General features: G+C 38.9%; 1 protein-coding gene across 6 annotated transcripts in view; it reads right to left on the reverse strand.

The window, feature by feature from the left end:
• The window catches only part of CARMIL1 (capping protein regulator and myosin 1 linker 1), a 186,694-nt gene that overhangs the window by 41,911 nt on the left and 131,442 nt on the right, over positions 1-13,341 (reverse strand). For all 6 annotated transcript variants that reach the window (XM_066992704.1, XM_066992702.1, XM_066992706.1 and 3 more), the window contains 5 exons: positions 11,007-11,105; positions 8,061-8,189; positions 7,666-7,797; positions 3,497-3,672; positions 1,359-1,446 (listed from right to left, as the gene is read on the reverse strand). In XM_066992704.1, the coding sequence (XP_066848805.1) occupies positions 1,359-1,446; positions 3,497-3,672; positions 7,666-7,797; positions 8,061-8,189; positions 11,007-11,105 (624 nt within the window). The remainder of the gene's footprint in view (positions 1-1,358; positions 1,447-3,496; positions 3,673-7,665; positions 7,798-8,060; positions 8,190-11,006; positions 11,106-13,341) is intronic.

Raw genomic sequence — 13,341 nt, forward strand, 5'->3', positions numbered from 1 at the left:
GTACAGAAGCCATTGCTGGGAAGGAAATCAAATCCTGATCCAAACCCAGTCCTGAAAATGAGCTACCACTGAAACTCCAACAAAAAGAAGGGTTTGTTATGTCCTTAGCTGTATAAATATGAGGATAAAAGAACATCAGGCAAAAATAATTTCACTCCTCTATTCCCTGTTGGTTAACAGCCACGCTGGAATAGCCTGTCGGATTCTGCATTTTAAAAGAAACTGCTAAACAGCTGAGAAAGTGCAAAGGATTGTCACTGAAAAGACTCAAGGGCTGGAGAAAATGACTTACTGTGTAAGAGTCAGGGTATGCCCAAGCTGTGCAATGCCACGAGACAGAGACAGCCCAAAGATCCTGCCAGCTGAGCCTGCTCCAGAACCACCCGGAGCTAATGAACATGCCACTCACATGGCAGCCTGATGCTGTTACATAGCTCCTGAGGCCAGAGGTTGTATCTTTACACAATGCTGCTCTGTATCATGGGGACACACCCTTAAATAACTCAGACTTTTAGTTTATTTAATTAAAAAAAAAAGAGTTAAAAAGAGTGTTTTGATTTTTGTGTAGAGTAGTAGAGAAGAAATATAGAGGAATTTATGGTTCTCTAATCTTATGGAGAAAAGCATCTGAAAAACTCATGACTGAAAGCTGAAGCCAGAGAAATATCAATTGGTAAAGGAAAGCAATTTCAGTCAGGAGAATGACCACCCACTGGTTTCTTTAAAAAACAGTACTGGACTCTCCTCACAGAGTCCCATTGCATAAGAAATCAAAATGTTTTTTCTGTGGATAAAAATTGTTTATTTCTCCTACTCTTGTTAAAGCAAGTACCTTTATCACAAATAACGGTGCCTCCTGGCAGCTCAGTACCTTCAAATAACACCCAGAGCATTTCCTTTCCTATGTTTCCATTCCTTTCTCTTGAAACTTGATACCTACATTTCTAAAGTAGTCTCAAGATGTATTCATTCAGGAAATAAGGTCTCAGCAGTCTGCCTCTAAAGAATGAGATTTTACTCTAATTTCAAGAGCAACCAACCCCCATCATCTTGCCAGGACAACTATGGGCACTTAACTTAAGAGTCAGTCTTACATCTCAAAGGCATTTTTAGCTTTATATCTGATAATACTGAAAAAGATAATAAAGCAAATATGTGACACAGCCTTTTTGAGGTTGTTTCCTCTTTAAAGCAAAGCAGCATGAATCCCATGATTATTTGTCAAATTATGTCAGTGATACCAGTGAAAATAAGACCAGTTTCAAAATGTAGCCATGCTAGAGAGTAACTAAGTCATGAATGCAACAGCACTGTTGACATACCTGGTGTATTCAGATATTAGCCATGCAAATACTCACCAGTTTGTGATGGCAGTGGGAAAGTGCATCCAGAATTTCATCCACAACTCGGTCAGACAGGAAAGAAGCCACTGTCAGCTTTACTTCACTGTGTGAGGATTAAAAATGAGACAGAAATTTTTAATTCACGCAGAAGAATTTTGTCTTTATGACACGTTCAACAGTGCAATGATTATCCCTAGTGTTGTCACTATTTGAAATAAAACATTAGAGGGTGTGAGGATACATGACTGCAGGTTTCAGAAATAAACTTATGAATCACACAAACACAAGAGCCTCTGTACCATATTTAACCTTTTAACATTCTTCTAACAGCTGAAACGAAAACATCTGGGTACTAGCTGTACAAAAACCACATAGGAAATGCAGTAAGGAACACTGCACCGCTGAAGGCAGAGAAACACAAATGTCAGATGAATATGAAAGTGTTGCCTAACGCTACTACACTGAACAATTACGATCCATTCAGACACTTCCTCAATTTCTTTTTGTATTTGTCACTTGAAGGGCAACTGTACAATGTCGATTCTCCAGTCTTTGCCATCACAAGTTGGTTATGCATTGCTTTGTCTTTTTGCCCTAAGCAACCACTTTCTGTCTTACAAGCTTCGTGTCAGCCATTCCTATTACACCAAACTGCATGGGACACCAGCACATCAGTACACTTGACTAATAACTTCCCATCAAGGAAATGTGTGCTTTGAATTACTCCCTTGGGGTCCCTTCTTTGGCCAGAGTACAAAAGGCTCAGACTGTGGAGGGTGGTTTTACAGCTGACAAGCACTTAAGCCAGAGCTGAAGCCTGAAACTCCGTCTCTCCTGAGCCTTTGGTTTCAAGGTCTGCTGCTTCAGCTGACCCTCTTACGTACCACAACTTCATTTTAAGATTCTTAAACATGAATTGAGTTGCTTTGGAATAACAAAGCAACTTCTGTCTGGGGCTAGAATTATTGCTGCAGAAAGCCTGGGGAAGAAATGCAAGAAACTTCCCTGCAAAAGGTGATACAATACAACAGAGGTAGACTAGTAATCAAGCCACAGTGAGAAGAGAATGAGAGTGGAGAAGAGATTTCCCTCCATTATCTTCACATTAATTTTAGATATTATAAAGCAGGAAGGGTTACTGTGTGACACCCTCACCCCACTGACAATCTTAGCTTTATAGGTGGAAGGGGGGAAGGGACACTTACTATCTCAGGACAGATTTGTTTGATAGGATTAAAGTGAAGAAAAATCACTCCCTGAACCATTTTAAACACCCTGAAGGCATAACTAAAGTCTTTAACATGTTTTCCTGCCAATTTCGCTGCACCCAGCAAAACTAAATTCTAAGTCTTACTGTTTTTAAAAATAAGCACTTCTTCCTCTTCTGCAAATATATCTGCATCTCCATCCAAAATGACACGTTTTTCCATCATGTAGAAAGGATTTCTTAGTCAACTGATGGCAACTGCAAAGGTTTAAGTACAGGCTACCCATGTTATATGGCATAAATATGTACTCTGATATACATTTAATGTGAAAATAAATATGCGGTAGAGGGTCAGGTAAAAGCCCCTCCTTTCTCTCTCTCCCTCTTTTTGTTGTTAAGAGGGAATTGTAAGCTGTTTAAAGTAACTTCCTGCTCCAGGTTGAATATCCAAGTTTCTGTTTTTCATGTCTGTCTGCTGTGCACAGCTCCCACACAAAAAAGGTTTAAAGTGATTGCTATAGCTACAGGGCAAGACCAAATGCAGCAACAGGCAAAGCACTGTCAATACTAAAAGCAAACAAGTGCAATTTCCTTCTATTACAGTAATTTAGTGCTACCTGAGGACATCAACAGCTTAAAAAAAAATGTACCAGTCATGCAAATGTTATTTGTGCAGCATAAACCCAAACTTTTATTAAAGAAACCTGAAACACATGCATTAATGCTCAAGTTAACATCCCTGTAGATTCCAAATATTTGAATTTCCTGAACTAAATTCACTGGACCCATACAACAATTTCCTGCTCTTTGAATGTCTTAATACAGTTTCTTGTGGCTCTGAAAAGCATTCCAAAAATCTTCTACTATACAAACACACACATGCACTCAAAATAGAGTCCTCTCCAAACTATATAACCAATTTTGTTAGTTTAGCCTTTTCAAGTACCTGATTTTATTGAGGATATCAATTCCAGATTGCTCCAAAAGGACATTTTTCACAAAAGTGCGTGGGATGGAAATCTTCTCAGTGCTAGCCTCTATCAGGTCTTCACGGATACGAGCTTTCTTCATTACATTTGGGCAAAGGTTTTCCGCTGCATCCACCATAGACTCAAGGAGCGTCTGCAACACAGTAAGCAAAAGTTAACATCACGTACACAGGTCTTCATTAGTTGGAAGATCACACCATTACTCTGTTGCACAGCACTATGATACTTTTAGACTTGCAATTTTTATAATTTTACTTCCTAAACTCTAATTCCTTTTGCAATCCAGCTGCAATATAAAAGGCCTTTTCCAAAATAAAGCTAAGGAAGAACAACATACTTGTTTTGAAAACTACCTACAACTGTACTTGTTTGCCTTTTCAAATCTGAAACACTTACATTTCTGCGTGTTTAACTGCCAGAACAATAAATAGCTGCCCTTATGCACCCACCACTGCTGCCCCTGCATGTTGTACCATGCTGTACCAGCCTTTGCCCTAAACTCTGCCCTGAACTGGCAAATTTAATTGGTGCTCTAGACCTGCCCTTTTTTTTCAAGGGGCATCTGTTTATAAAGAAAGGACACTCACAAGAACCTGGCATGCTGTACAGGCATATAGATATATACTAAGATGTAGCTGGAGGTATGATTTGCAAGGGGCATAAAACTTTTAATGTATGGATCTCACGTACTTGGAATTCCCTAATGAAACAGATGCAGTCAATAATATATATATATTTTAAATAACTGATCAAAAAACCCAAACCAGGACAGAAGATAACAATGTGTAGTCTGGAAACAGGACTATGTAACCCTTCAACCCTCTCAACTTTCTTAAAGTAAGATCTCCCCAGCTGATGGGATAGAACCAATTTATTCTCTCTCATACTCTCTTTTAGAAAAATCTTCCATATGTACCTCAATGAAGCTGAGTTATGAAGCACTTTTTGACTACACTGGATGTATCTACTTACTGTTGGATTTATCTCATCTACCCGTGCCTGTGAGAAAAGGTAATTTTGGTTTAAATCCAGTTGTATCACCTACCGGTTCCCTTTCTAAAACCCAGTTCTGTCTAGAAGATGAAAGAGCCCTCACAACAGGTGCAGGTGAGGGCCTCACAGTCCCTCACACAATCATCCACATAGGAATCAAAAACTGCCTTTACAGCTAGTATGGGGGTTAGTTCTGGGTCCCCAAGCTCTCTACACTTCATGGACTCTTTGATCCCCAAGCAGATTCTGGGGCCGTAACACTAATGAAGGGCCTTTCAAGCCCTTGTGACCATATCTGCACGGAGGATGATGAATTCCAATGGCAGACGCAACTGAGCCAAATAAATTACTAATGAAAATTACTGACACATCCACTTTTTCACATAGTATTGCTTAGTCTATCCTGTAACAAAAATAAAATAAAATCACACTGACCCTCCCCTAAAGACCACAATCATGAAAATTATAAACCTATATTTAATTGCATCTGCAGCCTAAGCATGATCTTTCAAAACAGATCATGTGAAGAAACATTGCTTGAAGGTGTAAGTGGGAAGTAGGACGAAAGACCAAAGTTACTGGTAATTTCAGAATTAATTTTTACTCAAAACACTCAGAGAATGTGCCATTTAAGAAATTAAAGAGAGTTTGAATGTCTTTTTAAGTACACAGCTGAGCAAAATTTATTCATTGGTGGATTTCAACTGCTGACTTATCACATGACTATTACTAAGTTACAAAAACAAAAACAACAAAAAAAAAAAACTTTCCCTGCTCACTATTTCCATCCCCAAACCTTTCAGTGATGGAAACTCACAGCTAACAGCATTGACTGTGAAGTAGCAAATATTTCAGTCAGAAAGCCACAAGTGTCAGTCAGCAGGTGTGCAGAAAGAAGAAAATGAAGTCCTGATCACAATTAACACCTCAACAATCAGAATAAAAAATAAGGTGAATACAAGGACTGAAGGCTGGTGATATCTAGAGAAAAAAAACGGAGTGTGGGCAAGTAATGGAGCCAACAAATCCGTTGCACCAAGATGAAACTGTGGAGAAATAGTTCAAACACTCATTCTGTCCTTACCAAACAATCTTCTTTTGCTTAAGCACCCTTTTTCTTGCCTAACATTTTTGTCTTGGGCTTTTGCTTACTGAATAAACCATCCTTGGGTTCTGTACGTCAACAGTGACACCAGCAGGGGAAGAGAAATGCAAGAGCCTTGCTATTATTTCTCCTTTGGCCAAACTCAACTCACTCCAAGATATTGTTTTTCCTTATTCTACTTCTCCCTTCCCTTCCCTTCTTTGAGATTTAAAAACCTCTTATTTGCCTGAAAAGTGCTCCTTGACTTTACCTAATTTCTAAACAATCTTTTCCAGAACCAGGCTCTCTGGTTGCTATGGAAGTTAAAATCAAAACTCCACTTACAGCATATAAAAAGTTTTTTACCCCCAGCACATATATATAAAACCTACACAATGCTCTGAAATGGCCTAAATAAATGAAAAATAATTTTTAAAAAAAATCTTATTCTGTGTTCAACATTTTCTCCACCATGCAAAGTGGATCACTTTGCATCACCATAGCAGTTAAAAGAAAACCATTCAGCCTCAAGTGTAAAATTAATACAAATGGGTGTTCCAATATACAAAGAGCATTATGACCTTATAGTTTTTTGTAAGACACTTAAACTTTGATGCTGCAAATCATAAAAGTAAATGAAGTTTAGAATGGTAGAGCTAAAGTGCCTTTTGCTGTAAATGTGTAAAAGCATAAATCAAAGGCCCATTAACTCAGGCTTATGCCAGGAAGTATAAATAACATTCCAAATGGTGAAGAGTACTTTCATTCTTTAAGACTCTCCAAAATGCACAGGAATTATTTAAGTGTGTGAGCCCTATGCAAAGGGCAGACCTGGCTATGCCTGCCCAGTAACAGCCCAGAAGCAACACTGGGAAGAATCCTGTAGCTAAATTGCTTTCACGTCCACAGAAATTAAGGAAGTAAATCGTCACCTTATTTCATATAATGGAGAAAGGAGGAAAATACTAAAAAATCAGCACCATTTTCCTCCTCATTAACTTTTTTAATTTAGAAAAAGTAATTAGTAATGTGTTATTATTATTGTTCTTCATTACAATCCCACTGACTAAAGCATTTTCACGTTGATTGAACTGAACATTTCAGTCTGTACTTTCAGATTCTTTGACAGTCTAAATACAGCAAAACACAGGCAGGTAGCTTAGTCATAATCTTAGGTTGCTTTGAATTGACTCAGAACCATATTTTTAAATTCATCAGCTTCTGTAAAAATACCATCAGTTGCTCAAGTTGCTCCACCCTGCCTTCTTGCTGGACTGATGCCTTTTCACATGCTGTATGAATGGCTCTTCTTTATTTATTATGCAGTAAGGCCTAACATTACTGAACATACGGGTTACTGCACAAGTGCTGGCTGAGCTCACAGATGGGAATATTTACAGATATTTCAAGAACTGATGTTTGACAGGAAACTTGTGAAAGGAGTTCCTGTAAAGCTGCCTGTAGTATTCTTGGGGCACTCTCAATACACACACGTTATCCAAACCCAACAGTTAAAGTGGAAATTCTGCACCAGCTTCAAAAGTGGTCACTGGGATAAAAATTCTGCAGTGGAAGCTACAGAAAAGCAGCTTTCACTTCAGTGGGATACCTTAACTAGTACTTTTCTGGACTACTTTTCTCCAGGACATAAGACTTTTTAGGGTGCTTGAGAGAGCTTTATTAAGGGTCTAAGGAGCAATCAATAACACTCCCTCTCCAAGAAGATTCCCAGAAAGGACATGTGGTGCCTGTGTCTGTTGTCATGGAAATTCCATTTGATATAAACAGTATACGCTCCTTCTGCTACTGCAAACGTTAAACTAATTTTTTCATTCCAACTGGGCAAGTATCCAGATAATAAGGCACAAACCTGTACGAAACTAATAACAAAGAGATAACTGAAGTACGAATATATATACTGGGAGAAAGGGAGAGAGGAAGGAAGGGAGAGATGAAAATTTATATGGTATATTTGCATTTTAATATGAACAGAAGATCTCAGACAGTTATTTCTGTATGCGAGAGACAGTAAAAAAGCTACCCACAGACCTTAAGCTGCTCATCCACAACCCTTGTGACTTCTCCAGCCATGGATTCAAGCGTCTCTTGGATTGGATTGGAGAGTGAACCATTCGCTCCTGCCCAAGAAGCCCCACCAAGGTGGTACAGATTTGGTAAGAGCTGTAAGACAAAAAAGAGTATCTTTGGGAAGTAGGTTCTTTGCTACCTGTCTTCAAATCTGGACAACAGGATGAAATCACTCTGGTAAATCCAAGTCTTTATAAATTAGAATTATTTTGTTACTTTAAATACCATCTAAAGCTGATCATCTAAAGAAAATACTCTTTCATGACACACTGTTACTATAACCTCCTGAAAAGAAAAGGCTGCAAAGCACACATTGAACAGCATTCAGTATTACCAGTATGCTAAGAAAAGCTTACTGTTTTGGAGTTCTTAGCATCTCGCATAAGCCTTTCTGCAGATTTGACATCTTCCTGTACAGCATCCACACCACAGTTTCTTAAAGAGTTGAGATGATCTTGCACTTTAACACATATTCTGTCAATCATCTACTTGAACAAAAGAAATAGGAAAGATAAAAACATCAGAACGCTGCTGAAACGCAAACTGAATTCAGTCCAGGTAGCAAATCAATACTATCATGATGAGATTTGCAGTGACAATATAATGATCTGGAAATTCATGATCATTGCCCAGAGGTACATCAATGCTACTGAAAGAAAGAAAGCATCATATCTCTTATAAACACACCTGAACAGTAGAAAAATAAATAAAACTTTGCCATTAAAAAAAAAAAAGTATTCCTTGGCATACTTCTCTCATGGTTATCTCCAGGATAACTGCAAATAACCAACAAGTTACCCAGTTTAGGTCTTGTTTGGCTTTTCGGAGCAAGTTTAATACTGCAATTGTTGTTATATCTAAGCCTTAGCTTTGATGGTTGGTGAATTGTTAAGAAGTTCAAACACTAAAAGAAAGCTCTGTCACAATCCATTCAACAAACATCAGCGGAGATTTCTCCTATCTAAGCAAAATGCTGTTGCGCAGGCTTTGAGGGATTTCTTTCACAATGTGAATATTCCTAGTTTCAAGGGAAACTACAATTGCCAAAGCAGAAGTTTCCATCAGATCTTTCACAGTGAGATAAAATGAACTTCATCTGCATTGGTATCATATTTCTTTCAACACGCTGCAAGTACAAGGCAGGTGCTCTATCTGTATCCTTACAAGAAGGACCATAGATTGGCTGACATATATAGACAGTTTTGAATAAGAGATACAGGGCAGGAACATATACTAATTAAAAGTCTTTATTGGCCTACATAGTATTCAGCAAAACTGTCAATTTGACATTTTGAAGCAACATCTGTGTGCACATCTTCATAATCATATAAAGCCTCGAGTTCTAACATCTTATATCATTAGCAATGAGAACTGAAATAATTTCACAGCATGCTCCTTTTCTGCTCCACATGACTCTTCCTCTTCAAAGAGTTTTGGGTGTTTTTTTTGTATAAGTACAAAAAGCTAATTAATTATTAGATAGTGGAAGGTCTCACTGGGACATCTGGACTGAAAAAAAACCCAACATACTCTGGGAATAATAATGTAATTCCACTATAGTAACTACAGAATCTTTTCCAGCTCTCTTTTAAAACTGTTTGCAAAAAACAACCCCTACCAAGCACAATTTAATATAGAAATGAGTAATTTTACTCTACTTTTGAAACAATAATAAATTACATTTACTGAAACCTGCTGTGTGTGTGGTTCTTGAAAGAAAAGCACAACTAAATCCACCAAGTTATAGAAAGATCTAAACTTAATTGATATGGAGATTACTAACACAGGAAAAAAGATGACATTGGAACAAAAAAGATGACTAAAATAAAATAAAGTGATGCAGCTCTTGCAGTTTTTACTGCCAGTACGTCTCCATGAACCATTTTCTCTGCTGAGAGGTTACAATATAATTTCAGGCTGTAGTAATAAAACTCTGTCCCATTAACTTTTAATGATGCAGGTAGAAAAAGGTACTTTGAATTAAAATTCACCTCTCAAAAAATGCAGACAGCACAGAGAATTTTTTTTGACTCAGCTGAAGAGCAAAACAAGCACTGCTCTCATTTTTTCCTCCTCCAGTATACTGGAGTCTTCCATTTGCATGGGAACACAACTAGTGCAAACACGCGAGTAAATTTAAAACAAAAGTTGTGACAAGTTTTATTCTGTTTACATCACCTTGCTTTAGAAGTGTACTGGAGCTGAAGAAAAGTCCTGAGGAGTACTGGCAAAAAATGTACTAGAATGGAGAGAATGGCGAGTTACCGCAGAAAACTCTCTCAGTCCTCTCAAGAGGACTACCAAAAGGGAAAAAAAAAAGAGAGAAAAAAAACCCCACACACATACAAAAAGAACGTGTTGCACTTCAGCAAACTTAGAATCAAAGAATCATAGAATCATTTAGGTTGGAAAAGACCTCTAAGATCATCTAGTCAGCCCAACATTTAACCCAGCACTGCCAAATCCACCCTTAAACCATGTCCCCAAGCTCTACATCTACGCATTTTTTGAAGACCTCCAGGGATGGTGACTCAACTACTTCCCTGGGCAGTCTGTTCCAATACTTCACAACCCTTTCAGTGAAGGAATTCTTCCTAATAGCCAACCTAAACCTCCCCTGGAAAAACTTAAGGCCATTTCCTCTTGTCTTACCACTTGGTGCTTGGGAGTGCTTGGGAGGTGCTTAGGTAGTGATGTGGTTTGTTGACAAACCAAAAAAGTTTCCCAACTTTGAGCAGTATTTAGGGCTGTGTTAGACAGGAAGCCTTTCATTTGTCCACAATATAAAGAGCACAGAAGACTTCCACTTTCCTTCGCTTCATCTAAGTAAATCTTCCCATGATACCTGAAATTTTGAAGGTCTAAGGACAACATGCTCTCTAAGCCTATTTGTTCTGGTGGTATCAACGGGCATATATACATGGTAGCTCAGTGCTATGCAGAGACACTGGATCTAACTCAGGCACCAGAAGTGGCAGAGCCTTATGATGATACTTGCCACAACAATGAAAGCCTGCTGAAGGTCAGACTCCTGAGCACAAATGAACTGAACTATTCCTGGTTCCAACAGTAGTTTACTCAGAGATAGCCTGGGTCTTTCTGTACACAGTACCAAGCTACTATGCAGAAGACATACCTTTTCCAAAAATATTATCATTGATCATTATTATTTTTTTGAGCAACCAAATATCATCTGCAAAGCACGTTCTGCTTTAAGCTACTCTGAAGGAAGAGCAAGAGAATTCTGTCCCCCAAACAGATCTTAAAATGAGAGAAGTACCAACAAGGAATGAGGTGCTCACCTGCTGAGTGGTACTAGTGACAATGCCTTGCTGCAACCGGTACGCTTGCTCTTGTAGGTACTTTCTGGTCTCGTGATTACGAAGCAAGTAGTTTTCTATCTAAAAAACAAAGCCAGATTAGGAAACTGATTTGACTCTGGATTGTAATTTGCTTTCATGCTGTGTCCCTTATTAGGCCTTCAACAGTAATGCAGGGTTTATGCAGTTCGTCCATGCTGTATCAGAAATGGGGACTAACAGTAACGATTGCTTCAGTATAATTTTGTTTGTTATCTGCAAACCTTATTCTATGTGTCTCAATGCTGGATAATCACGTTCGCAAATATTCACTCACTCAGTGGTGAAACTTTGTTAAACACTATGCTTTTGCCAGTGCTTTCTCAGTTAGTCATCTCTTTTGAACAATTTAGTACGCCATGTCGACAAAAGGAGTAGATCCAGATTTGAGAAATATCTAAAGGGAATCTATCCTTCAAGTGTTGCTGTAGAGACCACGGTGACACAAGACAGATGATGGTCTTAGATTCTTTTGGCCCACTGCAAAGAGGCAGGTTTAAACAACACTATGGACTCGAGAGAAGACACATTACCTAGAAGTGCCTAACTGATCCAGAAAACACAGTTCAAAAGTTACTTAGGGCTAACCAGTCAATCAGTGCTGTTCAGGGAAAAGTGATTTCTACCCACAGCCACTGTCCCCAGCCCACCACAACTGTCACCAGCAGTCACCACCTACTGTCAGCCAGCTTAATGGAACATGGAGTAACCGCCTAACCTGGTTCTGTCAATATCAGTCAAGTCTAAAACCCAACTAGTAAACTGTTTCAGGTCCATCTCCGATGATGGACCTGGTGTGAGAGGAAGAAAAGGGAAAAGGACGGATGTGGTAGCCAGCAGGTCGTGAGGCAGAGACTACCAGGGGCTGACAGGAACCTCTTAACCTGCATCGGCAGCAAGGACTGGGGCAGTCTGACCGTGCCCCCGTTAGGCCTTCAGCAGTACTACAAGGCTTATGCAGCTCCTCCACACTGTAAGTAAAGAACATTGTGGAGATACTAGAGCTGGGGAGGTTAGCTACTATGGCTATCTGGTGGTGGACCAGGGTCAGGAGCACTCTTGTTGTATTCAAGCTGTGGTGTGCTGAAGTTTGTGGACCCTCCTGAGATGCCAGGTGGTCAGTTCAGGCGTCCCTACAGTGGCCTCCACAGTTCAGCTAGTGCGGGCAGGTGTTCCTGCCTGGGGGAACTGGCAGTTTTCACAGCACCGCTCCACAAACCTTTGTCTTTTTTTTTTTTTTTTTGGAGAAAACTGCTTTATATTGTATAAACAAAGCTTAAGCAGCACAAGTTAAAACAAACTGAGGTCCAGAACGCATTAGCAACTTTGAAATGAACAACAGAAAATGCTCTTTTTACGTAATGCCTAATTAACACATAGAATTTATGATATTTTTCAGAGATGCATCTATCATTCCAGACATGAACTTATTTATAATTACATTAAACAAGATGCAAGACATATAACCATCCCCCATGATCCAGATTTGTTTAAAGCAGAATTTAGATAATTTTCATGCATCAAAGAAAAAGGGGCTAACTACCAGCACTTTTCGCTTTGGGAATCACTTTACTGACAATTTATTTTCTAAAAAGGATCATAGGCATTTGCTTTTTAATCACAACTGTCTGTGAGAACTATTTATAAGGTTTTTATGACCCTACCCTGGCTGAAGTAAAGCTACTCATTAAAGACTTGTGAACTGTATGTTTTTTGATTGAGCAGGAGGCTCATTTGGAGCTTGCAAGATTTACTGTATTAAAACTCAGCTGGGAGTTGTACAGCCCATGCAAGTGGAACAGCTACACATACTGTCAACACCACCTTCATCCAAAAGAACATGTTGGTGCAGTTGTTCATTTATGGCAATGCAGTGTGTGAATTTTATACGTACAATATAAAACACAGGCAGTAAATGTTTTTATCCTCCCCCAAATTTAAGAGCATCCTTTGTCTTGTGCTGAGCTGACTGCATTTCTTATGCCCCAACAGGAAAAAATGCGTACCATTAATTCTATGCATGTGGAAATACGAACAAGCACACCTGTAACAAATATGGCAGTTTCTGACTCTCCCTTAGATGTACACTTAGACGTACAGAAATAAAGGTCTAGCTTGCACCGGTTTGGTTATGACTTTCTGATAATACACCATTGCATTCCACCACCCCTTCACTTCAAGCACTTTGGAATAAAAATATTTACGTTTCTTTGCAGCACTTGATTACTACATATATGCCCACGCAAATCAAACAATCAATGAAACTAGCCAAGAATTC

The sequence above is a fragment of the Anser cygnoides genome, chromosome 2 (genome assembly GCF_040182565.1).
Source record: "Anser cygnoides isolate HZ-2024a breed goose chromosome 2, Taihu_goose_T2T_genome, whole genome shotgun sequence".
NCBI lineage: Eukaryota > Metazoa > Chordata > Aves > Anseriformes > Anatidae > Anser > Anser cygnoides.